This window comes from Platalea leucorodia (genome assembly GCF_965183815.1).
Source record: "Platalea leucorodia genome assembly, chromosome: 9".
NCBI lineage: Eukaryota > Metazoa > Chordata > Aves > Pelecaniformes > Threskiornithidae > Platalea > Platalea leucorodia.
This window is the reverse complement of record NC_138831.1, coordinates 38,331,560-38,358,836: the sequence shown is the minus strand read 5'-3', so window position 1 is coordinate 38,358,836 and position 27,277 is coordinate 38,331,560. Positions and strand designations below refer to the sequence as shown.

Here is a 27,277-nt window from a genome sequence, read left to right as displayed (position 1 = left end):
TTTGTTGCTGCTCTGTGTCTGCCAGGGCTAAGTTTTAATTTATGAAAACGTTCAGAATTAGCTTACGTGCGTATTGTCATTTGTGCTACTGCTTTTTTTATTTTTAAAGAGCAAGATGTGCTATAATTAGACTTTTGATGTCCTCTCTTTGTAGTAAGAAGAGTCATTGATGACTATGCTGTTACTGTGTAATTCAGGCCCGTGGAAAGGGCTTAGCTAGATGTAAACGATCCGTAGGCCTCCTCTCCAGGGCCGAATTTCACTTCTGTAGCTCGAAAAGCGTGCGCGACCCAGCCCTTGGAGCTGACCCCAAACCACAGCCTGCCCCGCGGGCCTGCCGCCGCGGCGGCCGGGCCGGCCGGGTTCTCCCGTGCCCCCGTCTTCCCAGGGCGCGCCTCGCAGGGCAGCCGCGGGGTCGCCCCGTGGGCGGGGGGCAGGCCGCCCCACGCCGGCCCACGGCCCCCCCGGCCCCGCTCTCGCAGGCGGCGGGCCGGCAGCGCCGCGGAGGCGGCGGCCCCTCTCCCCCGGGCGCGGGAGGGAAGGGGCTGCGGCTGCCGGGGCCGCGGGAGCGGAGCGGGGCGCGCATGCTCCGCCGGCCGCGGCCCTCCCCCGTCTCCTCCCCCTGCCCGGGGCTGGCGGCGGGGACGGTCTCGACCATTTCTGCCGGCGCGGGGACGAGGGGCCGAGCCCGAGCGGCGGCGGCTTTCCCCAGCGCGGCGGCCGGCTCCGCTCGGCGGCTTCAGCACCGCGGCGCTGGACAGCGCCCGCCGGGCAGCGGCTCCGCGGCGCTGAGCGCCCGCCGCGGCCGGGGGCGCGCAGGGGCGGCGCAGGGCGGGAGCCCCGGCGGCGGCGGCCCCGGCCCCGGCCCTGGGCCAGGCTCGCCCTCCGGGGGGGCTGGGCAGCAGCAGGATGTTCCTCAAGCTGGCGGTCGTGGTGCAGGTGCTGTCGCTGCTGGCGAGCCGGGGGCATGGCTTCCCGAAACCCGGGGGCAAAGGTAGGCGCCTTCCTTAACACATTGTCTCCATTTTCTCCGGGATGGGGAAAGTTTTGCAGCGGATGGAAAGAGGAAAGTAAAAACTTTCCTTCCACTTGGCTAAAAGCAATTAGATCCTAAAGAAACAATATTCCCGGCGCAAGACGCCGGATCACTGAAGTTGCAATCTAATGCTAAAGTGAAGAGAGAGGTGCTGGTAGAGGGAAAGGCTCTGAATTTCTTCAGCCTTTTCCAAGCAATGTTTTCATCCGTTCTGCAGCAGCTTCTGCACAAGTCTCTCACCCCCTGTCTCCCCTGCTATTCTGGATGTAAGAGATTTTTAATCTCTTGCTTGTGCCAATCCGATTATTGCTATTTCGGTCAATCTCTTACAGCATTTTTTCCCCAATTTGTTTATGAGTTTTCTCAGCAGAAAGAGGTTACTGAGTCTACATCTGTATTTCTATTACATCTTTTGCCAAACCTCTCCCTCTGCCCCAAACAATCATGCTTTGTTTAAGTGTTTGATTTTCTTGCTGCATTTTCATTCTTCTAGGAACACTGAATTTTTTTAAAAGAACTAGCAGTTGGCATCATATTTAAGACACAATGTTTTATGGGAGAAAACTATAAATTAAGAAAAATTGTGCTGTCTCTTTGTGGTCGCGTGCATCATATAACTGAGTACATATGTGTGTATTTGTTTATTCTAGATAAAGCTATACACAACAGACAATTAAGTGTAGAAAGACCTTTGGAGGAACAGGTAAGTGAAATAAAAGATATTTACAGTGTCTTTTGGTTTTGGTATTCTCATAATATTTTAAGCCTTCAGGCACCAGATCCATGACTATCCTAATGGCTTAACAAATTAGTTACAAATAGATTTGTCAGTAAAGTAAATATTGACGGTGTTGGGTACAAAATAGAGTTTCAATAATTTTTAAGAATTGGCATATAGAGTTTTACTGTCCAGCATTCCAAAAGCAGGTCGTTAGCTCCAACAGCTCACAGGTGTGTAACCCCTTTGTATTGACATCCTACAGGAATGTAGCAGGAGCTTGGATTCAAGAAGGAAAATGTAACTGGCATTTATCTTAAAATGGAAAGTCTATTGCAGCTTCTCATAATGTCTGATTCTGATCAGAGGATACAGGGGTAGTGACAAAAAGTGCCAAGCGCTTAATCATGTTTTACTTATTAAGGCAAACTTCTTACTAAGAGTGAAGATCAGGCATTAAGGCTTCTGCTGATATTGATAAGTGAAGAGGTCCCACATTTTAGTGTATTTTTTCCTTCTGCCTGTTTGTTGTTTGTCCGTTTGTTTTATTTTTGCATATCAGATTGCTGAAGCTGAGGCAGACAAGAATAGGAAAATAGCTCCCACAGGTAAAACATCTTTCCTGGTTTTATAGCAATATTCGTAATGCTATTCAAAGAGGTCTAAGATTTTATGTCACGTGTGCATTGATATATTTTCCAGAAAATAAGCCAGAGTTCAGGAATTATTCCTTTGTTGATGACCTGAACCTGCTAAAATCGGTAGCAGAAAGAGAGAGGAATGAAAAGGAGAGGGAGTCAATTAGAAGCTCTTTGTATGAACAGCAACGGGCCATTGATGATGCAGACTCCACCAAGAACCGCAGGCTTGTGGATGACTATGACTCCACTAAAAGTGGACTGGATTATAAATTCCAAGGTATTCTATAATCATCTTTCAGTGACTTTTAGGTTAGACTTCTCTTGCAAACTGATTGTACTCATGAATGTTGTACTCACCACTAAACATGAGCTCTACTTGTCACTGGAGTGCAATTTCAATTATTTCCAGTTGTAGAAGCTTGTCGTATTACAATTAGATTTTGAAACACAATACAAAAGAATTGCTATTGATTTTTACAATCTTCTTCTGTAGAGGAAAATCCAACTGTGTAATTTGCATTGTGTTTTTTAGCAATTTAGATTTGATGAAAGGAAAATGGGACATATTTTTAAATGAAAATATATTTATTCTGGTTTGAAAGGAAGAAGCACTTTTATATAGAGCTAAATCATATATATTTGTTCCAAATGTAATGTGCAATGTTAGATAATTCTAAAGCTAAAAGAAGTTACCGAAGGCCAAAGAATACTTCCCTTTACTACAGGAGTAGTTAATTGACTTGTAGTTCAAGTGAGTCCTCTGAGAGTTGTGAGCAGCATTTAGCTCAGGATATTTTTAATTATATCAAAGTATGCTGATCACAGACCAAAGCTTACTCATCATATTCACTTTCCCATTGGTCATGATGATATTATTTGCCATAAGTAATGATTAGATAATTAAAACTTCATTTGCTGAAATCCAAACAAGAAGATAGTATGCTGTTTGTCATGATCTGTTTTGATCTAAGCGGCCATACCATGAAAGTAGATACCAGGAAGATGCATATAAGCAGATATGGGAGCAGTGTTCTCTCATTCTCACAAATTCTTCTACAAATAGGAGAGTATGCTCCTGACATTCATCTCTGCTCTTCCAAAAGAGCCAGTCAGAAAGACATATTTCAGATGTGGAAAATAGACACGAAGAACTTTTCATTGGGACTGATATAATGGATTGCAAAGTGTGTATCAAAGTATATCCCTAATGTGTCTAAAAAGTGCAGCTGTGTTCTGAAGAGAAAAAGACGTAGGCAGATTTTTTTTACAAGATGTCTAATCCAAATGAGTTAGGACAGTCAGCACACAGTTAAACTGTAATCCTTTTAGATGATCCAGATGGCCTCCATCAATTAGATGGCACTCCTTTGACTGCTGAAGACATTGTTCAAAAAATTGCTGCAAGAATTTATGAGGAAAATGACAGAGGAGTGTTTGACAAGATCGTTTCGAAACTTCTAAATCTGGGGCTAGTAAGTATCTTGTTAATACTTCATTCAGCTGTTTTGTGGATTGGTTTAATGCTTTTTTAAAAAACAATTTGGATAAACACTGTGTCCAGCTAATGCTGACTTGGGTGAAAATGAATGTAATTCAGGCTCTGGGCAAGCTTCTTGACTCATTTGGGCACATTGGTTTAGTTCTGCAATAACGTTGTTCCTGTGATGGCTTTGCAACAAACTAGGCTAAACTGCAGAATGTTTCTGATGTGGAAAAAACATTCACTGATTCCTTCCATGTCTGCTGCTGTTTTTCCTTTAATTTCTCTTCTGATTCTCATTGAGTTCTTTTGTATTATCAGTTTCTTTTGGATGTTTATGGAGAAAGGCCTGAGCTATCTACCTACTAACTATTGTCATCAGCGGACATATAATGATGCTGGCTAGTTGAGGATACATTTCTCATTGTTACTGATTTTTAGCAAGACTGGGTTTGTCTCTGACCTCTGGATGTCTCAATGGTTTTAGTCATTGAAATATGGGGTCCTTATATTTTAAAATACTAACCTTACCTTTTCTGCACTAGATTTTGCAATTAGCTTTTGAATGCTGAATCCCACTGATTACCAAGGGGGCTGTGGGACAGCTGCATGGTAGAGTTCTCGTTCAAGTGACAGCTGTTACGAAGCAAAGAGAAAATATTTTGATGATGGTGTAGAAAGCTATTTGCTTTTTCCCTTTCTGTGTTACTGTATTCTGTTGTAGTTATTCACTTGTGCATAGGTATGTTGCAGAACATATGTGTATATATATGTATATACACACACATGTATATATGTATAGGCATATACATATGTATTTATATAGGTATATACACACATATATACATATGTGTATATATATGTATATACACACACATGTATATATGTATAGGTATATACATATGTATTTATATATGTATATACACACATATATATGTATAGGTATATACATATGTATTTATATATGTATATACACACATATATATGTATAGGTATACCACACTTGCAGCTCCATCTTTCAAGCTGGACTCCATTGTGTTAAGCTCTATGTGGGTTTGTTTTCCTATTGGAGGATATATGTGTGGGTGGTGGGTTTTTTACTATATGTGTACATATGTACACACACACACACATCAGTGAAGGTATTACACCTAATTTGGCTGTGCTTAGCTTTGAAGCAAACATATTTGAAGCAACCTATTTGCAAAGCTCAGGTTTCATGTTGCCATTTAATCTAGGAAAAACACAATATTCTGTAAGTACTCTGCACAAATATTTTAACAGATCACAGAGAGTCAGGCCTACACCCTGGAAGATGAAGTGGCGGAGGTTTTACAACAGCTAATTGCAAATGAAGCAAAGGATCGTGAGAAGGAGTCTCAAGATTTTGATTACCCTCCAAGCAGAGCAGACAGTGATACAAAAGAAAAGCAACAGGAAAGAATGGTAATTTCTTAGCTAATCATTTTCACCCACTTGCCAAATGGTACAAGTAGACTAATACACTGCTTTGCTTTAGGGAATAATTAGTTCAATCTGGAAACTAAAGGTGTTCTTAAAGAAATTCCATCAGATGATAGAAAAACGAATCATCACTTACTTACTTTGAGGTTTAAGCCAGATGCCAAATTGAAATAACTTTAAGAAAATAGTGTAGTCTTCACCTCGTAATTAGAAAAGTGTTTGCCTAAGATTATGATGCTATTTATTGCTCTATTAACTCTATCCCCAAAAGCAATGTGCTTATAGATATTTTTTTTTTATGTCTTTTGTGGAGACACCAAGCAAAGCCAATCAGGATAGTTTCATGAATGGAGAAACTGATGATACACTGGATAACACATGGTCATCATCTAATATCTTGGAAAGAAGAAATGAGCTGCCTTCTGAAGATAATTTCGAAGACCTCCAATATTTTCCAAACTTTTATGCACTATTAAAAAGTCTTAGCTCAGGTGAGCTCATCACATGTTTACAGGAATATTTAGGAAAAAAATTAGAAAATTAAGATTCTCTCTCTTTTCTCCTACTCCTCTCCCTTCCCTTCCCTTCCCTTCCCTTCCCTTCCCTTCCCTTCCCTTCCCTTCCCTTCCCTTCCCCACAGCTCCCCTAGTTGCAAGAGACCATGTACTTTAAAAATGTTCTTTAAGATGCATAGCAGAGACTGATTTGATTAGTGAGTATGGCAAAACATTGAGAGGAAGAGCACTCAGAACTGCAAACTGTGTGACCTTCGTAGCCCTTTTGTATGATTCAGGAGTCCTGAATTCTTTTCATTCCCGTAAGGGCATGATGAAAAACTGGCAAGTTGTTTTCTCCAGAGATCTTTCCAGTAACATCTGTGTCTTCTAAGCCAACAGAGATACGAGTAAGCCACAGTAGAATCCTCACAGTGATGGTACCAGTAAATGAGTCTGAGCCTCCCAGCCTTTTCACAAACCACAGGTTTGCTGTTTATTGCAATGAAAGCTCTGCACGTCTCTTCCTATTCCGGTGCTAGACATCATTGCCTTCCAGTTATTGCAGGCAAGATTGTGGCATCTCGCCACAGCCCCTTTGTCAGCACGCTCTACCACACACCCACTCTCACTCTCTGCAGCCAGCATATCTTCTGCTCTCTCCAGCACAGTCAGCAACAATTTATTCTGTAGATTTCTTGTCCTGCTTGTCTTAATCATGCTTCAAACTGTCCCCATAAACACCTGAGTGGAGAGAGAATGAAAAACCTGAGGGCATATTTTGCTCAAGTCCAAAACTTCATATTCTTCTTCCTATTCTTTCCATTTTCCCATGGTAGTTTTACATGCTAGTTCTTTGCCTTTTTCTACTCACAAAGCAGAAAGGCATGTTGGGTTTAACAGATTATCAAGCAAATAGAACCAGGTCCCACTGGCTGCACATGTTTGCCTTGTCTCCTGCTTTATGCTGTTCACCTGCCAGCTTGTATCAAGCTGGGGAGAGGGGATTCAATTGCATCCTACAGATGTGTGTTAAATTGCAGGCAGCAATAAAAAACCTGTTCAGCAGCTCTCCAAAGGGGCTGGCCCTCTGCCGAGGCTGGGAGTATGTTTCTGACTGTCCCTGTCTGACAGTGCCCCTGGCTCTGTTGGGTCCTTCAGTGACAACCTGGGGTGCGGGAGGAGCTTGTGTAACTGTGTGATGGGGAAGCTGCATGCTGCTAATGCAGAAATAGCAGTAATATTGTTCAGCAGATAAACACAGTAGAAAAAGAAAGCTAAGAAGCAGTGATTGTGAAGATGGTCAGAGATACATATGGGCAAGAAAGACAGATTTTTATAATTGTTCGTATCCTATTCTGGAGGCATGATCCTCCCAACCATGTATTATTATGTTTTCCCAGTACCCGAGTCATGTTTGAGACGCTTTATATTTGAGACAGTCATTTGAGACACTTCATATTTTTGTCATTGAACCCATAGATCTTGTAGGAGAAAGGATGTCTGAGCTATCTTCCTCATACAGAGCCAGACTGGTCTACTAAGTAGTGCACAGACAAATAAAAGAAAAAGACAGAGGCTGTGGAAAACTCTGCCTATCTCTGCCCTCTGACCGGCAATTTGAACTCTGTCAAGTCACTTCATCAGTGTTCTTATCTGTAAAATGGAATTAATACCATTTGCCTTCCATAACATAGACCTACAAGACAAAAAGCTATAAAGGAGAACCAGACCCTGAAGATTTAAAGTATATTCAGCTGTACTTTGCAGGAGCAGTTTAAAGGGAAACATATATAGGAGTTCTCTTTGCTAATCCAGCACAGCATTTTCTTTTTAGTGAGTAGGTCATTTTTTATGCATTAAGTTTGTGCAGAATTTGCAGAACTGAGTTTTTCCGAGTTGCCTGAAGTCTTTGACTAGTTTTGCTTTATCCCTTCACACAGAGACGGAGGCAAAAGAGAAAGAGACTTTGATAACTATCATGAAAACCCTGATTGATTTTGTGAAGATGATGGTTAAATATGGAACAATCACACCAGAAGAAGGAGTTTCTTATCTGGGTGAGAGTACATACTTCATGCAACAGTGTTATTAATGCTATGTTCTTACTCTACCAACAGTGATAATTATATTCTCATCTTCCTTGCTCTTACAAGTCCTGTTTCAGACTTGTTCATTCAAAATGTTAAAGCTGTACTTCTAAATGACTGATCATTCATTATAGCAATGTTGAATTCCATACCACTGTCATATTTCCATCTAATGAAGGAAAGGTTATTTGTCAGATATGTATTCAGAGGATTATTGCACTTTCACCCCTGTGAAGCACTCTTGATTGCGATGGCTTTATATAAGTCAGGGGAAAATTAGTGTTTTGCTCAGTTATATTGAGGTGAATCAGGTACCTGCATTTTCCAAAAAGAATCCAGCACTTCAGCACCTTTAATCTCTCATCTCTAAGTAGCTAGAGTAGACAGGACCCAATGCTGTGGTCTTCTACCAAGTAAAACTCCTTTCGTTTATGGAAGGTGTTACATCTTGGCACACGAGTGGTTTTTGAAGCACTCTTTCCTGGATCCATTTTAGAGTCTATGGCTATGCAGATTTTGTAAAATTGTTATAATTTCCTGAAGAGGGATTTTGGAAGAGCTGGTTTGGTGTTTTGTTTTGTTTTGTTTTGTTTTGTTTTGTTTTGTTTTGTTTTCTCACACACCTCTCCTGGCTTTTACAAACTCTTTTATATTAACTCTTGATTGCCTTTCTAGTTAAACAAGCAGAGCTACAGCAGAAGGGCTTATCTGCATAAGCTCTGCACAACTCTCTCATTTTTCTGAAGTATTCCTCGTCTGGGTTAGCCTGAAAAGTTTTTGTTTACATCAGTGCAATTTCTCAGCTTAATAAACCAGCCTGTCACAGAGATAGGACTGGCAATGATCTCTCATTACTTCTGCTGGCTTGTTTGATATGGGCTGTTGCAGGTACACGATTGATTGATGCAACTGTAACTGTATGGATTGATTATCAATTACTTGGCTACAAAAAATCCAGTGGATCATGATTCATATTCAGTGCATGATTGCACCTCCTCTCTAAAGAATTCATTATATCTCTGACCAAGATTATCCTTTTATTTTATGTGAGAAGTCCTTGAATTTTGGAATATTTGGACAACTTATGCTACAGTTCAGCTCTTTATTTCTCTGGCTGCCTGTGCATTTAAAGAAAGATGCATGTAAAGAAGTGGTTGCACAGTGGTTTCAGTGTCATTCTACAAGTGAAGATAATATGGCTTGAGCAGATATTGCCCTCACTGATAGTGTTGTGCCAAAACTTAATAGGCTAAATTCATCCCTGACGCAAGACCACTCAGATAATGGAATTACACTAGGGATGCATTTTTCCTGCTAAAATTCAGGGCAGTTGTTCACATTGGCTTTACTTTGAGTAAATAAATACTGTAACCCTGGAAACAAATAGCCACGATGACATAGTACAGAGGGCAGGGATTAGGTTAAGAGTTTCAGAGGTCTGATTTAGTCTGGATTTAAAGTAAGACTATCAACTGATGTACCCAGACTCTGCCTTGCAAATGAGTGATTTATGCAGAGATGGATTTTGTAGTCCATCAAAGCAACTTGCTGTAGTGGAAAAAGCTTCCTCATAGGTCTCAAGTTGCTTCTGTGGTATTCTTTTTTTAGACTTGCTGTTGAGAAATGACTTTAAAGCTGACCTTCGTTTATTGAGCTAATATTCTCAAATATTCAAGAACAGCAAGCACAGGAGAATCTTAGCTTCTTGCAGTATCCATAAGCAAGGCAGCAGTTTTATTGCCACCCTTCTTCAACTAAAAGTTACAACATAATATACTCAGTAATACTTGTATAGGTACTGTTTCTTGGTGCAGTTTGGGTTAGGGGATTGATGCCCAGCTGTATTTATTTATAGCAGATAAAGGAATTATTATGAATGTGTCAGAAAGAAGAAACAATTTAAAAAATTTGCAGCTTTTAGTTGTTCCCTCAGTCCAAAATCATGAGCAGATCCCATGCTAGTTGGTGGAAAATACCTGCTGGGTCTGTGCAGATGGATTATATCCTTTCTCTGTTTTATTACAGTAGGAAACTGCCTAAATTGCTTTTCCCCACTCTGTGGCTGAAGCCATGCGTAAGCTATGTCCCTGAATTATACATTCAAAATAATAAATCATTTACTGAATCAAGTCACAAGCTTTTGTGCCTCTCACATGGATGCAGAGACAGTGAATTTGAATGCATATACCAGTAACAGCTGGTTTGGGATTTGGAAACCACAGCATTATGTCATCATCATTGTATCCTACTCTAGGGGAAAGTATCTTGCTGCTGCAGTGAATGATGTTATTAGGTTTAGCTTTTAAGTTAGAAAGGATCTAGCTGCAGTGTAGTGCAAGAAAAACACACATGCACACACATACAAATGCAAGAGGAAGTTCGTGTTTTAATACACGTATTCAATATTATGTAATACATATTTAAAAGCTTTCCATATGCTAAATATAATCTGTAACACAGAACCCAGAAAGCCAAAACCAACATATTCATATATATGAAAGAGGAGAAAGAGTACTGCCTACCTTTTACAGTATGTATTCAGAAAGTATAGCTCTGGAAGCATTAAAGAGAGGCTGTAACAAACGGATATAAAATTCAGCTGAAAGGCATCATATTTGGTAATTGCTCTGCAGGTGGCAAAATGCCACTATCTTCTTTCACTCTATACTTTCTGAACTGTGAGTGCTGTATTATGATGTATTGGGACCAAATTCTTCTGTGGAGTGGAAGCCTCATGATATGTCTCTAGCCTGTTCAAAGGCTTTCAGAAACCTTTCTAGAAAGCCTGTCTGCCCTCTGAAGATTGAAAGCTGCTTTAAAATCATTTTTGCAATTAAAAGAATGGACAAACGTTGTTGGTACAAAAAGCATAAGGTAATTAATCCTATGACACAGGATCGCAGTTATGCAGGTGGCTTGTGAATCAGATCCAACTGTGGTATCAATTTATTCACCTGTGGGTTGGTTGTCAGCATCCAGCAAATGCTGTCCAAGCAGCTGAGCTCTCCTTGCTTGCCCCAAACTGCTAGAGGCACAGGCCTCTAGTTTGGGAGGGACTTAGGACAGTTCTTGAAACAATGATTGCTGTTGGCAAGGGTGCAGTGACAGAGTGGAATGAAAGAGTTGGAATCTCTCCACATAATGACCAGCGGAAAGCAGCAAGAAGCTTTCAGAGAAGTTAGGACTGATTCAGCATAAAATATTTCATTATTCATGGCTTTCATACTGTTTCTGTGGCATAAATAGCTGATACTGAATTTTCCATGCAGAACTGAAAGGACTATATCCTTCATGGTGCTGGGTGCTTCAAGGAAAACAGTGCTGTTCGAGCCAATAGCAAAACTCACTTTGATTTCAGCAGAGCAGTATAAGGAATGCATTGCATAGATACTTGTACCGTTTGAATATTAGTTTGTGAATAATATCATACTTTCCTTCATTTTCCTTCTGTCTGTTGAGTACTGTCATGGTGATTTACTCTGATAGCTTTGCTATCGGAGCCATCTATCACAGACCAGATAAATATTAAGGAAAAGCTTCATCTACACCACACAAAGAAGAGGAATTTTTTGTGTGCTGACTTTTCCTGCTTATGCCAGGCTATCTAGCTAATTTTAAAATGAAAGCAGTCAGTCCACTCCATCCTGGTAAAAGCTCTATTTATAATAATTATGTGAAGTAAACTATAGGTTTGTAATACATTTATTTTAATAATATTGTTGTCAGCTTAGAAGTAGGACCAAATGGTTTCTGCCAGTTTGTTCGGATACATTTGTAAATCATCTCCCACTAATGAGACCAAAATAATGAGTGAACCATTCTAGGAAATATTTGTAATTAGAGCCTAGTGGACCATAACAAAAATAGAGCTTTCACAGATGATAGACAAATTCTTAAGAGGCATCAGTGTGTATGTATGAATTCTTTTTACACAGTACATTGATAATATTCTCCTGCTGTACACTGCTTACAAGAGTAAATTTGTAGCAAATTTATTCATTGCCACCCCAAGCAAATGAAAGTCGTGTTATCTAATGAACTATTACCCTAGAAATGTAAATTAGTTATGTGCACATCGTATTCTTGTGGGGAGTTCTCATTTGTTGACTCGTACATGTAGGACAAACTTCTGGCATCAGTACTTCTCTATCTCACAGATATATAGAAGCTTCACCATGATACTGCATTTGATGTGCATTTTATCACATCTTATGATTGAGGTTGGTCATTTTGTTTTCAGTTTCTAAATCGGGGCTTCTGTATCTTCCACAACTGAACAACATTGGAGAAGAGAAAGAGACAAAGGAGTGGGAAGAAAATTAAGTTTAAACACTCTGTAGCTTTGCTCTTTCTGAGGGACATCCCACTTTTCACCCCCTTGTAGTAGAGCATTTAGCTTACTGGAGCCACAGTGTACAACACACAGCCCACAGCAGACTGGTTGGGGAGCAGACCCCCCTTTAATTAGGAGGGAAATAGAGAAATTGCTCCAGCTCATCAGTATGCAGTGTTTGAGTCACAGCTGCCTCCTTCCATAGACCAAACCAAAGCCACCTCTCACACCGCCTCCCTTTGGCTCTGACTCACTGTCAGAATCCACGCTCTCCCCCGTGACTGTGTAGGAGACTGTGTTGGTTAGAAATGGGCATGAACAGATGTCTCTGTTTACCTCTTCTACCCCTTCATCGTTTGTTCTCCATGGACAATTGGAAAGAAGACCAAACTGCAAGACACACTAGCAATAGGGAGATGGACGGTTCATTGGTAAGCTATTGCCGAGGTATACGTATGCTCGTTAGCTTGGTGCTTTCTAAAGTTACCGTTGGGATATTGTTTTACTATTATATTCTTTTTCAGCCAGACTGAAGATGCATGCAAAAAATCCAGGGGAAACAGAAGAGGTAGAAAGTCCCCTATGCTGATTTTTAGCATGCCCCTGCCTCTCCACACTAAGGAATACGGAATAGCTGTTCTGCCTCTCGCGTTCATGCTTGGTACTCTCAAGGTGTACCAAGCAAGGCAGAGCTGTGCAATTTACCCAGCGTAGGCCAGTGCATAGTAGACACAATCTGTCCTTTTCTTGGGAGAGGGGGACTTGTTTGAATACTGTGACTAATCCCTGAAGCTCTCATCAGCACAGATGCTGCAGGCCAAAGGTCTGATCCTGATATTTGTTTAGTTAGGCAGGAACAGGCACAGAGCCAAGAGAGTGAGGCAAAGAGCAGATCACAGCACAGACTGGCATCATCTTTCCCCTACTCACTGTCTCCAGAAGCAGATGCTCCCTGATGCAGACTGTGTGATTTGAAAGGGGTGAGGGAAGGTGTGGCTAAACCAGTGCCAGAGCCTGCAAGTGATAAATGGACAGTGTCGTGTGGACCTTTTGTTCTTTCCTTCATTTGACCTAGGAGATGAAGGGCACTGACAGTATTTCATTCAAGGAACTGTTCATGTATACTACCTTCTTTTTCTTTTTTAACGTCCTTTTTTCCAAAGGGCTCTTTGTTGCTACTGTAGGTTTTCTTCATAGGCATTATAATCTTTAATTGATTTTCCCTATCTGAATTTCCCTTTGGTCATTTTCCTCGCCAAGTATTACTTTATTATATGACTGATGCATACAGCTGCCAGTGGGAGTTATTTAATTTCAGGCAGCTCTCTTTTCTCTGCTATTTATTTTGTACCTGATGAACTAAGGTGACACAGGTGCCAGTATACTGTACTGTTCTTAGGAAGATCAAGGACTCTCACATTTCTGAAAAGCAGAAATCAAGGGCACCTCAGATGGGGGCAGTGGGCTGAATACTGAGGAGCCACAGTGATGGTGTGAAGTATATGTTAAACCCAAGATGAATTTGCTTGGAGGTAAGATAAAAGGATGTGGGGACAGAGAGCGTGCAAAGGTCCCAGGCAAGACTGGAATCTGGGAAGTATGTTGATTGCAGAGCCCACTGCAACTTTATAGCTTTTCTTTGTGTAGCCTCATCCCATGCCTCATCCACATCTGTCCCATGCTACTTCTGCATTTGCACAAACACATGAATGGTTTTTTGCCCCCACTGCATAGATCTTATCTCCTATTTTCCCCCATTCAGACTCTCACTGCATAGAAAAAACATGGGCAGCTATGCTGTGAAAAGGCTATGACAGCTAATCTCACAGTTCTTAAAAAACAGAACCACTACACACTACAGTAAAATGGGCATCACCTGAGGGTGACAATATGTGTGAGGGCATAGTGTTTCCAGTATCTGTAGGATCTAAATTTTCTCAGATATCTTTTTGGGAGAGATCCAGTGGGTTTAGTATTACTAATTCTTTTTCCCACCACATTACATGACTATCAAATCATGTGTACAAGAACCAGAACAGATACATTACAGTTCATTCCTTTGCTTATCACTATCTACCCTTTAAATTTGCAGCTATTTCTTCAAATATATTGCCTCTTCTTCCATTTCCCTTCACTGCCTCCTCTATGCTTTCCCAGCTGGATACTTTGTAAGAAATCTCCATCTTCTCGTAGTGTCTCTTTTGACAAGTATATTGCTTAGTTCCTGAAAATCTAGGTTTTGCATCCTACCAAGTGGTTTTTGTTTCTAAAGAAAGGAGGGCAATGCATTTATTTTTTTTCTCACTGTATTTAATAGCTGTATAAAAAACGCTTGCTTTCTGAATTCAGTGTCTCTCTGTTGACAGCTGAGCACTGAGACCATAAGTTATGATTTGAGGTGGTTATGTGGGTGCATGGTAAAGAGGGTGTCACTGAACTTTCAAAACTAAGCTCCATCCCACTCCTGCAGTAGAGGCGGCTGTGTGCTGCTTCAGTCCCAAACTGTCGTGCTTATAAAGTGCGTGCTCTCAAAATACTTAAAATGTGTGCACAGGCCACGTAGCAGCCTCAGGATGGGAAAGGATTAGGAAAGGACTGCACCACACAGCTCTGGGAGACTTGGAGTAATGCAGAGGAAATGCCTGTGGAATATTGAAAGGATAAATCTGAGAAATAGTCCATGAGGTAGTGAACTTAATAAGGACAATAAAGGACACTCGGTCAGAGCTTTGTTCACCTCAAAACACATCTATTTAATTGTGTTTTACTTTTTGAGTTGCTTTTAATCTGATTGCCAAGCGATACTGCTGCTGTTTTATTTCACATCACTCTGAGCATCTTGCCTGTAATCCATTTACAAGTGATGCTGCTACCTGGGGTTTGTCACCTGAGATGTCATTCCTCATGGCAGCATTAGGCTTCAGACACACCATCATGACAAATCTGTCAAACAGGACGTTTCAAAAAGAAAATGCACATCTTGACGTGTAAGGCAGGGAGCTGGAAAGGAACAGGATGTTTGCAAGGCTGAGACCCATCTGTAATTCCACAATGGAGGGAGTTCTCTTGTTCATCACAGTTTAAGCAGTTTATGATGTGGCATATGCATGATACATATACGAGCTGACTAAAGGTCAAACTCTGCTTTTGGCTACATTGGTGAAAATCCAGTGGATATTGACAGTTCTTGGATATGCACTCATGTACGCTACAAGGAGGATTTGGCCAAAGAATTAATCAGGTACGCTATTCCCCACAGAATAGTCACAAGCAAATGCTGAGATGTCCTGAGTTTTGTCACAGATGGAAAAAGGCCTTGAAAGCTCTTAAGGCTCATCTGCTGCAGGAGACAGAAGAGCCTTGGGAGAACTGTGCTTTTTTAATACCTGAAATATGTGCATCTCAAAAAAGCAGTCATCAGCACAAAGCTTTCTGGCTGAAGCTGCTGTAGTGTATGAACTCATTAAGTAAACTCATTTTTTAGCTATCGTTAAGATTGATTTCAGGTACCATGATCATCCCTTTTTCTCCTTTAATAAACACAGCCTTTCTATGCTGTGTGAAAACAGAACAGCAAAGCAGGTCTTTCTGCGGAAGTTTAATGACATGAAATCTCAGCTTCAGTCAACTTGATGAGGATAGGATGTGAAACTGCCTCCTGGGTGCAAGAAATTATGCAGATGAAATAACCCTTTGCAGGAGAATTTGCAACACTGAATCTGTCTATCTGTAGAGAAGGTTCCATTTCAGGCTTCCATTACCAATTCCGTTAAATACTAGGAGGGGTATGTTAGTTTCTGCCTCTCTAATAAGAACAAAGTAATTTAATTTGTAAAATTTTTTCACATAGTATCTTTTTGCATGGATGTAAAGGGTGTTACCACAGTACATTCTCCCAGAGTAAAGATAAGCATTCTGTGATTTTATGCGATTCAGATTTTTGAATGCCCAACTCGAAGGACTTCAGAGTTTCAAAAGTGCTGGGAATTTGCATTTTCAGATGCAATTAATAGGATCTGTCGATGTATAGTGCCTGTAGAAACTGGGCCTAGGACATCTCAGAATGCCTACTCAAAATAGGAGCCCTCCTGCAGCATGAATGCTTTCGTGAGTCATCCCAGATCAAAGAGCAAGTTAGAAAGCGAGGCAAGGCAGAAACCAGATCTTCTGACTGCTGGCGTCTGGTTCGAGTGATGAGATTATACTGCTCCGCGGAAAGCCGTCCGCCAGAGGAGTGACCTATTTTACCGACGTAGGTCACTTCCATTAGCTCAGTAGTTATTGTTCTGTTGTTTTAATTAGTGCCATTTCAAATAAGTGGCTGGCTCTGTGGAAAGGTCAGTACCTTTCTGAACTCTTCCTCTGTAAAAATTACGTTGCTAGGGAAACGATACTGGAAAAGTAATTCTTGTTAGACCTCCGACTACGACATGCAGTTGCTTAGCTGCTGGCCAGGCACATCTCGGTTGAGAAGATGACTCACTCCATCAGTGTAACTCAGAGCAAACATTGTTCAGCCCTGGCCTAGCCGCGTATGACAAGTACAAACATGTTTTGAAACAACACCAGCTGTTAAAGACATTAATTCTGCAGAGGAAAAAAGGGCAATAAATCCTGTTCAAGAATTGGTATTCTTTCATAACATTCTCTTTATGATATATACGTAGGTACACCAGATAATCCCCATAAACATGAACAGGCTTACGTAGTTAACTCCTCTCTGTCACGCAGAAAATACAGCTGCTTATGAAATCTTGAGATTCATGTTGATGTCCCATCCAGCTAGCAAGACAGCTTCAATATTTCTCCTGTAAAATGTAGTCCCTATTAAAAGGCCTGCCGTATAAACTCGTCCATATCTTTACTGACAAAATAAAGCTTTGAAAATGGAATATAGTTGTTATCATATTCAGTCTGGCTTTAGCGGCAAAGCTTGGATCATTAGTGGTCAACATTGCCATATTATACTTCATATACAGATGTAGCTGTTCAATATACGGCTGGAGGACGATGTTACTGCACTTGACAAAGTAGCAATAAATATTGTTTATTACTGATATATTGAACTCAAATGAAATTGTTAGCCAAATCAAAAGACTCAGAGAAACTGTAGAATTCCTAATGGGATTTATAGAAGTAACTGAATAATGGAGGAGCATAAATCCTATTGCTTTCAGTAGCACATGCTGTTTGTGGATATGTGTACAACTTTTAAAATCTACAGTCTATCAACATAACAAAAACATTTGGAAATAGTATCAGTATGCAGACATTTAAATCTAAAGATGTCTAAGTAAGTGGGTTATTTTTGTTTTCTGCTAATACAAGCTTACTGCAGCAGTGCCTAAATGCAGACACTTTTAAGGCAGAACATGAAAGGCACTTATGAATCAATGCACTTATATATGTGTGGCATTTTAAACATTTAAATACTCCTGTTTATCTTAAAATACTATGTTTACACTTAAAATTAAGCCTAATTTAATAGATTTTGCTGGATCAAGGTCTAAAATCAGTGACATTTTTGCATTTGCATGAATTATTGAAGGAGAATAATTCATTCACTTGAATTTACAGTGTTTTTAAGTTCTTAGCTGTAAAATCTTATTCTAAAAACTGTGCCTCTTGTAACAGAGAAATCCTTATATTCCTGCTAGAATACTAGTATGGTACTGATTCAGGATAAAAAATAGTATCTTAAGCTCAGCTGAAACGAATGTTTACAGTCCTTTCAATAAGCTTTGGATCAAGTGATTAGTGAGGCATCAATACCACCACTATAATTCTAGCTTGCTTTTTTCTTCATCAGTATGTCTGATCCAGCTTGTAACCCAGCCCAGACCTGTTGAGTGTAGGGCATATGGCAAGGTCAGAAATCACATTAAAAGGATATGTACCAAATGAAAATAGTTTTCACAAAGAAAACCTAATGTGATGTAGAATTGACAGGGTGCAATCAGGCAGGGTGCCAACAAAAACTGCTTACATTTTAATTTTATGTAAATAACAAAAAATAGAGGACTCAGGCAGACAGGATTATGTGATTTCTCATCAGAAGGCAGGCAGAATGCTTATGGTGATCCTCCATGAAGAGAAATGTGCTTGCTAAAAACCTAATCTTTAGATTTCAGTGCTGAGTATCCTTCTGATGGAAAAAGATGCTCCCGGCTGATGGATAAAACATTGGCCTTACACAGAAGATATGATCTAAAATATTTGCTATCCCTATAATATCTATTCTGCCACAATTACCACATCTCATACTGAATATTTCAGCTGTTTACATAAAGGGAATATTGACAATTCAAAACGAAATCTCTCAAAAATACGCCACCAACTAGCTGACATCTATCAAATTTTGGGTCCGTGTTTAACTGAACCTTTAAAAAAAGCTGATAAAGGGAAAGAAAATTCTACACCATGTCCATGATATGACTGAGGAAATATGGTAGATTGTATGATGATCTGTTATTTGTGAATATCTATTAAATGTTGGGTTTTTTCCCACATAAGCTTACAATGTTTATATCTGAAAAGTCCATCTTGATGAAGAGGTGCTTTTACTTTCAAATTAGATGAGTTCAGCCCTGAAATTTGCATAGAAAAACATTTTCTAGACTTCTAGGGCTGTATACATGGCCACGGCTGTCTACTGGGTTTTCAGACAAATGCTTGACCTCAGCAACTTTAAAAAGTATTTGTTTTAATCAGTTCAATTTACATATTTATTTCATCTAAACATAATTTAAAACTTTTTATTAGACTTCTTTTCCAATGAAACCATATAAAATCCAGACAAATAAGCAGTTTGGGATAATATTTTCCCACCAGGATGAAGCACATATTTCATAGTCCTGTACACTTTGTGAAGTTAATTAAACCCTTTCATTGCTTTCATCAGAATAAATTGCTAGAGATAGTTGTCTGTATTTTGTGACTTACGTGACTTAATTAGAAAATATATGCACACCTTTACTGTCTTTATGAATATTGGCTCTATTATTTGGTACACCTATTGTCATGATATAGTTGTTCTTTTCTTTTTTATAATGTTGATCAAAGTTCCGTATAGCTATTTGTTTATTCTTTTAGTGTTGGCTTTGCATTAATTCTTCAGAGGCAAGGATGAAGACTATTCTTTTAGATTTCTACTTACCGTTCCAACTGGTGTTGCAGAGAATATAGTATAGATTCTGCATCGTATCTGTTGAAGAATAACTGGGGTTTGGTTTTGTTTTGCCTTGATTTCTAGAAAACTTAGATACAATGATAGCTGAGCAGACAAAGAAGAAGCTTGAGAACCCTTCCACTAAAACCAGAACAAAGCTACCAGCAGGTACTTATTCTACAATTTTCTTTCCTGGAATAACACATCTTTTAACCTATTCAGTTACAGGAATGCTAATTGCTTTAGAAGCCACACTGCTAGTTAAAGATACAGTCCGTCAAGGATCTGTAGCCACAGCTTGGATGTCTAAATGCACAACAAGAGAGGAATTTTTATTTAATTGTGTGATCTTTGAGAAGTATATTCACTGTTCTTTTCTTAAGTGGAGTCCAGACATTACACATGTATAAAAGCAAGCTGTATCATCAATGCTTTTTAAGACTTTTAAATAATAAGAAAACCATTCTTTGTCAACTTTGGATCTAGTGAATGCAAATTTCCTATAATTTTTCTCTGCACAAAGGAATGTGCCTTTATGAATTACATATTATTGCATTTTAGTCACCTGTGTTCAGCTACTGTTTCTAAGAGCAGAAACAGGCGTTCCTGTTTCCGGAGGTCTGAGGTAGAGAGGACCTTTAGAAACCACTTTGAGCCAACTCTGGTGAGGTTCTTCCTCAATCATCAGTCAAAATGTTTTATTTCCCAAAGATCATATTGATGTGATTTAGAAGTGCTTTTGGTACATTTGATACAAAATTGCTTGTATTGTTATTTCTTTAGACAAGAGTAGTGAAGAAGCGGACAGTACGAAGGAAGAAGCAGCTAAAATGGAAAAGGAATACGAAATCTCAAAGGATTCTACAAAAAATGAAGAACAAAATGCAGCAGGGAACAGTGAAGAGCCCAGAGGTACAAAAAAGCCATTGTTTTTGCTACATATGTACACTCCTTTCCTACCTTTGGTATTGTTTTTCCAGTGTGTTAGCATAAATATCTTCAGTTTATAGTTACTGGGAGTCAGCACATAACAGCTTGATTTGGAAGTGTACTTATTTGCTTACTTTTAAATATAAGAAACTATATCCCTCGCTGAGTAAGGCCATAATCTTTCACAGAATTCATAGCCCCTTTTGAGAGCAATATGAAATGCATTTTGACACAGTAGGGCAGAGAGATTTTGCTTCTTTGCGTCTGTGTCTTTTCAGTGAAATAAGATCATCAGGATATTCAATATTCTGAGTGAGCCCATTGATTTCTCTAGTTTGTGTTAGAACAAGCTGGTACTGAAAGGTACTGAAAAGTTCTGCAAAGTGAAACAATTTGCATGACTCACTGCCAGAGGTTAAGGGTCATCAGCAATTAACCTGTTTTACATAACTTTGAAAACCTATTACAGTAAGTTAGTGTCTCAATAAGCAAACCTAGCACAGTAGTACTTCCTAGTTGCCTCAGCATGACACATAATGCCACATGCCATGTTACATTAGACTGCACCAGCTGAAGTCACTCTGTCCGTGGGGTGCAAATCAGCTGCTATATCTCAAAACAAATCTGCAGAGGACAGTGTGCCTCCTTACACTATACTTCAGAGCCTGTGTCCCAAAGTCCAAAGACAAGCACTGCTATACTTTTAGCTAGTCTTGTATAACCAAGCATTTCTGTGGTGTTCAGCAAAGCTCTCAAATATTTAAATACAACTTTTTGTCTCTCTCAGCTTGTACTAGAAGTAAATCTTAGAAGTGGTTGGTGTGTAAACTTGTAAGACAAGAGTGGGTTCCTTCTAGGTCTGTATGTGGATGAAGAACTTACTGAGGGGAAGGCAAGTTGGAGAAACTAGTTTGGCAAGTGATGGTTACAGTATAGTGCTTCAGGCTCAGCCATGTCTTTTGATAGAGTGAGTTCTCTAGTCTAGCTGCATCTGCAGAGTAAGTTCTCCCTCCTGCACACAAAAAACTCCTTCTTCATCAGCAATTTATTGACTAGACTTGATGGACTTTCTTAGGAAGAGATGTATAGACAGGAGATTTGTCAGGTAATGAATGCTGAACTTTTGAAGGAGGGTGTTGGGGCAGAAACCTCTCAGTGAGTTCTCACTGCTAAGGATTCAGCATAAGCATCTATGTTTTGTAGTCAGTTGGTTTAAAAAAATGGCTTATAATCTAATTTGCACTGATGCTGCTTTATGCTTGTACTTTTTTGGATGCATGTGTTTTCACTGCAAAATGCTTGGTAACGAATTACAGTAGTCAAGGCTACAGTAGATTGTAGTTCATTGGTCACCTGGTTCAGTCCTGTGGGCAGTGGAGGCATAGAAACTATTAGCCACTCACAGACAGAAGGTGGCATTTTTTCCAGCAGTGGTTATTTGAGCATAGAAGAGAAAAATAGCTCAAGATGGCTGTCTAACTTCACAGTAAAGAAAAATCATCTCAGTACTCGTGAGAAGTGATAAATAACATATTTTGTTTGTCTGTTGAAGATTTGTCTGTTCAGTTTGGCTCAGGTTATTTTCCTTTACCTTCAGAAAAACGTTCAGCTTTTTAGAAATTTAAATTGGATCAGTATTTAGTTCTTTGTCTCATCATGCAATGCCCTTTGCTCTTTCACAGAGTAACTTGCTATAAAGCTAACTCTGCACTCCCAGCTCAAAAATTACAGTATATCTAATACTGTATCCACTTACTAATGGGACCTGACATGCATAGTTGGCAGTAGTAGCCTTCTACATGCTAATCACACTAGAGGTTTTTTTTCCTGACAAATGTAAGAACATTACATCAATAAAGCTCCAGCCAAGTTAAGAATTCAAAATCCATTAGCTGGAATATTTCCTTAGGGGCCTTATTAGGTAATCCTTGAACTAATTCTGTCCTGTGTGCTTTCTGGTCCAAAAATAGCCATCAGTTTAAAATTTCAGCTATAACAAGGAGTTATCATGGTAATTTTAATACATCCTTTTTCTCAGTGAAGGTAAATAGCTGTATTTCAGCTTGTCCTTCCAAAATATCACAATCTTAGATTTGCTATATGTTGTTAGTACCACTGAGTGGAGGAGTTTTCTGACACTTTGTATATGAGATACTCAAAGCTCTCAGTCTTACTTAAGTCATTCCTTGCTGTCTTAACAGCTTCATCTTTGCTGAACAATTATTATCATCAAAAAGCTACAGGTTGCCTTTAATCCACATAGGCAGTAACTGTGTATACCACTAAAAGTTATGTATACAGATCAAAAAAGCCATGATCCTAAGTTTGTGGATGACTAATCTTGCACAGACAAAACCTGCTAGCCATCTCTGGGAATTTTGCCTGACTAAAGTTGACAGGACTCAGCTTTCAAACAGAAACTAAGAATAGTTTTAATCTGCCTTCGCTGTGACCAACTTCACTCAGTTAAGCAAGCTGCATCAATCATTGATGTAAATGCCTGATTTCTCTCTCATCCTTTCCTCTAGGGAAAGCTGAGGCATATTTGGAAGCAATCAGGAAGAACATAGAATGGCTAAAAAAACACAACAAACAAGGTAACAAAGAAGGTATGAAGTAAAAAGCCTTGACATTGGGGTGGGCACCATATATATTACAAAGCATGTAATTTAAATTGTGTTGTATAACTCAGCATTATGTTGTAAGTTAAATAATAGTAATGTGAAACTGTGCTTGTCTAGATTATAGTGATAATTAGTGATGTTAGAGTTAAATAATACAGGTCATGTAAAAGTTAAATCAATGAATGAAAATAGTAAACTAAGGCAAATTCGTGTAAATGGGCTCAAACAGCCGTTGGCCACAAAATACACAGTGACTAACCAGCTAGAAGCTAGTCATGTGCTGTCCAGATAGTCACGGTGGTCTGCGTGTCACCAGGTAACAGTATGTCAGTTTTCTCTAGTGCTTCCTTTCTTAGTTCAACGTATCTTTTAATTATGATTTTATACATGAGGTAAATGTCTTTTAAATGTCTGCATGTGTCTAGAAAAGCTCAGTGCATCTGGCTAGCACTGTGCATGCCATCACAAATAGCAATGAGTTTTGTTTCATAACCATAAATAGTTAAGATACGAACTTATGTGACTAGCATTGTAATATATTGGATTACAGCCCAAATCAACTCTAATGACTTGTAGCTCTCACACACAAAGCTGTGCAGAAGGGGAGCAGTGACTGAAGCAGCTGCACAGGGTATGCTCACCGGCTGCCCCGACTCTTCCTCAGAGGCAGGGCTGTATGAGAGCTGGAGGGAGAGAGCTAACAGCAGCAGGATTTCTAGCTTATTTTTCACAGATCTTTTTTTATACACATCATGTTTGCCCTCAAGATCTTACATAAAACCAGCCTCCTGTCCCTTCTCTGCGCCATTGCTGGGTCTTCTGCCGTCACCCGCTCTGTACATGAAGGTTCCTAGCCGAGGGGTCCGCCCCTGGGGTATGACTGCTGCCTGGCAAGAAGGAACCTTCTTGCACCAGCCAAGCAGAGGGGAATCTGAGATGAGATTAGCCCTGGGTAATCTAGCCACTCTCTCTGTGAGCTGAAGTGTGTATGAATTACATTTCAGAGATGAGTGCATGCCTATAGCCCAACACGTTCATTTTCCTATATAGAGACTCCGTAATAGGAAGAACTTTTTTTTTACATTTTTTCCCTCTTAAAATTGTTTCCACACAATGGCAGCGATGGCAGTTAGCAACAGACATACATATTTGCTCAAGAGTTTCCCTGCCAATTCTAATAAATGTTTCTGTTTATCGATGTCCTCATTATAGTAATTAGATCTCGATCATGTGTGGTTATTTCTCTGTATCACACATACTGAGTTGGCAGCCCCTCACTCCCCTTCATAGTAACCTTTCCTCTGCACTACTGCAGTCTGAAAATGGCTGTGACTGCAGATCAATAGCATTTTATCTGCCTGGGAATGTATTAAGATGTACACTTTCTGCGTAGATGGATTTTCATTTGCACTGAAATATCTTTAATGTCCTCTGGCAATGGAAATGAGCCTCAAAGTGAGTGTAAGTTAGGACAAAATTAGTGTTCTTAGTCTTCTGATACATTATCTTTATTGTGCCTTTCCATACTTTTTATTTTTGTAAAATGCTAATTCAGTTCTCCTGGGATGATGTTAAAGGAAGTGCAGTCAGGGTAAGCTTATCTAACCGTGAATGCATTGCGCTGTGTTTCTTCAGTACAAGATTAGGTGTTATTGATGTGCTCATCAATCATTTCTCCACTTCCAGCTAGCACCTGGAGCTAGCGGAAAAGTGATTCACAAAGTAATTTGTGTATTAAAATGGCCGGTCTTTTCCACCCTTATTCATGGACTTTTTTACTCACTCAATATACTTGAAGAGGTTTAAGTTTTCTTCAGGCAAATGTTTGTAGATCCTTAACTTTGTACGAATTTCAGTAGAAATTATTATTCATTCAATGACTAATGACCCTGGAAATGTTAATTTGCATTTTCCCAGTTTAAAAATATCAATTGCCTATTAAGGAGGCAAGTAAACTTGAGTGGTCTGGATGGTTTAAAGAGAAACATGTCAAAAGCCTAGATTTTGGGCTGATGATTGGCTTTTGTGTCCAAAGTTTGTTTTGCATATATACAATATATAGGTTCTGTGGGCCTATCTTTAGTATCTCCCAGACCTGGTTTGATCTTTGAAACCGATGCTCTCTAAGACCAGCTCCTCTCCTGTGCAAATTACCGATGCTCCCACCAGTAGATGTCGGCTGCTGGTTATTCTGTTGCGTTGAGTCTCCAGAGAACATAACCGTGAGTCGTTTAACTAATACATGCAAATAGCATGTTCGGATTTTTCACAAAATACTTAGGTAGTTTATAGTTTCATAATGCTAACAGTAGCCATTTAGGAATGAAAGTAAATTCTATAATTAATTGCAATGGCAAGTGGCTTGATTTGAATATGCAAATGAGACCTCACTTCATTTACTGTAGCAGTTTCACAGCTCAATGTAATACTGCAGCTGTTGTGGTGAATATAAACCAAAGCTGATTTTTCTAATTACTTGCCCAAATTAATAGGTTGTAAATAAGTACTAGAAATTAACGGTTATCAATTTCTAGGAAAAAATCAAATTAAATTGCCATGAGATATACAAATTAGCCAGAATTGGATAGTATCTTAATGGTTGTAATCTCATACAGAATGTTTAGTAAGTAAACCTTCACATCTCCACATAATGATCTTAGAGTTGTAAATACTATTCTACAAGAAAAATAAGCTTGGAAATTTTAATGTGAATAATGTGGATATTGTATTAATTTAGTATTTGTAGTTCCATTCATTTCCATTCCATATTTTTCACTGGAGACTCTCATTCTGTCAGCATGAATGAAATCTCACAATCTTATCATTAAATTGCTAGGTACTGTTTGTCCCTGTTACTCAGACAGGAGGGAGAGACAAACAGGTTACATTCTCTTAAGTAATGCTGGTAACAGAGCAGACGTGAAATCCTGGCCTCAGTACAGCAAACAGAAAAATTCCTATTAACTCAGATATGGAGAGGACACCTCTGCAGGAGTGGGGAGTTTTGAATATCAATTTTCTGTATTACTCACTTGAAATTGCCTTGTACTGTTACAAAAATGATCGCAAGCATTAATTTGCTTCTTAATGTCTTTCTATTTCTGTCCAATTTTGGTCACTCAACCATAAAAAGACAGAAAGTCATTATTGTCTGTTTTGTTAAGAACGTACAGTTTGAAAGAAGGTCCTTCCACCTACTCCTGCATGGTGATCTACAATGGACTACATTACAAAATCAGTGTTAATATATTCTGAAGGTTCTGTCTGTGGAATAAGTAATTTATACTGAAAAATTCAGGATGTATCTGTTTTTGTGAAAGATATTAATCCGTTTAACTTAGTATGAACCCTTAAGACATTGATGTTTTCCAGACTACTAACTTGTGATTCTAACAAATGAAGCTTTACATTTTATGCAGTAAATTACGTAACTGAAACTTGTATTGTGTTTATGTGTGAATACACTGGATCTGTTGCCAGAGTTACAACTACACAATAGGTTACCGTCTTATGTTATTTGAAAGTAGAATTCTTTTCATGGAAAATAGTGATGTTTTCCAGCATAGGAAAAGTCTGTTTAATGTATACGGTGTGAGTCATGCTGCATAGGTGGAACCGTCTATCAGAAAAGGAGAAATGGTCTTTCAGTACTGTATTGCAGCTTGACATACAAAGATCGTCAAAGACTGCTTTGACATTAACACTGTCCTAAAGAATACTCACTGCAATATTTTTCATGTCAGAATATTATGTATGTTCTGTGTCAAGGTAAGTAATTGTATTATTTTGATTTATTTTCAGGAAGTTGCTTTCTTGAATTTTCACTGCAGGTGTTTGTAGTAATTTTACTGGGATTTAAATAGGAAACAGTCAATTTAATACTTTCTTTTGCCTCCATGAGTATTTTCTGCACCAGAAAATAATCTTACTTTAGCCTTTGCCAGCAAGCAATCAAGAGCAAGAGATGATTATTCCTCTTGAACAGTAAAAGCACCGTGACACGTAAAAAGACTTTGTGCAGGTGTTTGGGTTTTTTTACATTGTTTTTGCAGGTTGCACTTGTAGTGAATTCCCTTCATGTTGGATAAATTGCATTTGTTGGATAAACTTTACAATGACATTGTTTCTTGGGAAGCAGTATAATGTCAATGACTCATGCAAATGAATTCTTATTTTTCAGACTATGATCTTTCAAAGCTGAGAGATTTCATTGATCAGCAAGCTGATGCTTATGTGGACAAGGGCATCCTGGACAAGGAAGAGGCTGATGTAATTAAACGCATATATGGCAGCCTGTAA

General features: G+C 39.3%; 1 protein-coding gene across 2 annotated transcripts; it reads left to right on the top strand.

The window, feature by feature from the left end:
• Nucleotides 1-894: 894 nt before the first annotated feature.
• Nucleotides 895-27,277, top strand: SCG3 (secretogranin III; the record flags this gene model as incomplete). 2 transcript variants are annotated; one of them, XM_082322586.1, is made up of 12 exons in its annotated part: nucleotides 895-994; nucleotides 1,687-1,739; nucleotides 2,317-2,362; nucleotides 2,457-2,672; nucleotides 3,725-3,867; nucleotides 5,160-5,321; nucleotides 5,653-5,830; nucleotides 7,777-7,893; nucleotides 19,509-19,592; nucleotides 20,208-20,336; nucleotides 22,883-22,963; nucleotides 27,159-27,277. In XM_082322586.1, 12 exons carry the CDS (start codon nucleotides 910-912, stop codon nucleotides 27,275-27,277), a joined length of 1,413 nt encoding a protein of 470 aa, XP_082178712.1. The 2 variants fall into 2 exon arrangements, with proteins under 2 accessions (XP_082178712.1, XP_082178713.1); XM_082322587.1 differs by having other exon boundaries at nucleotides 910-994; nucleotides 22,883-22,951.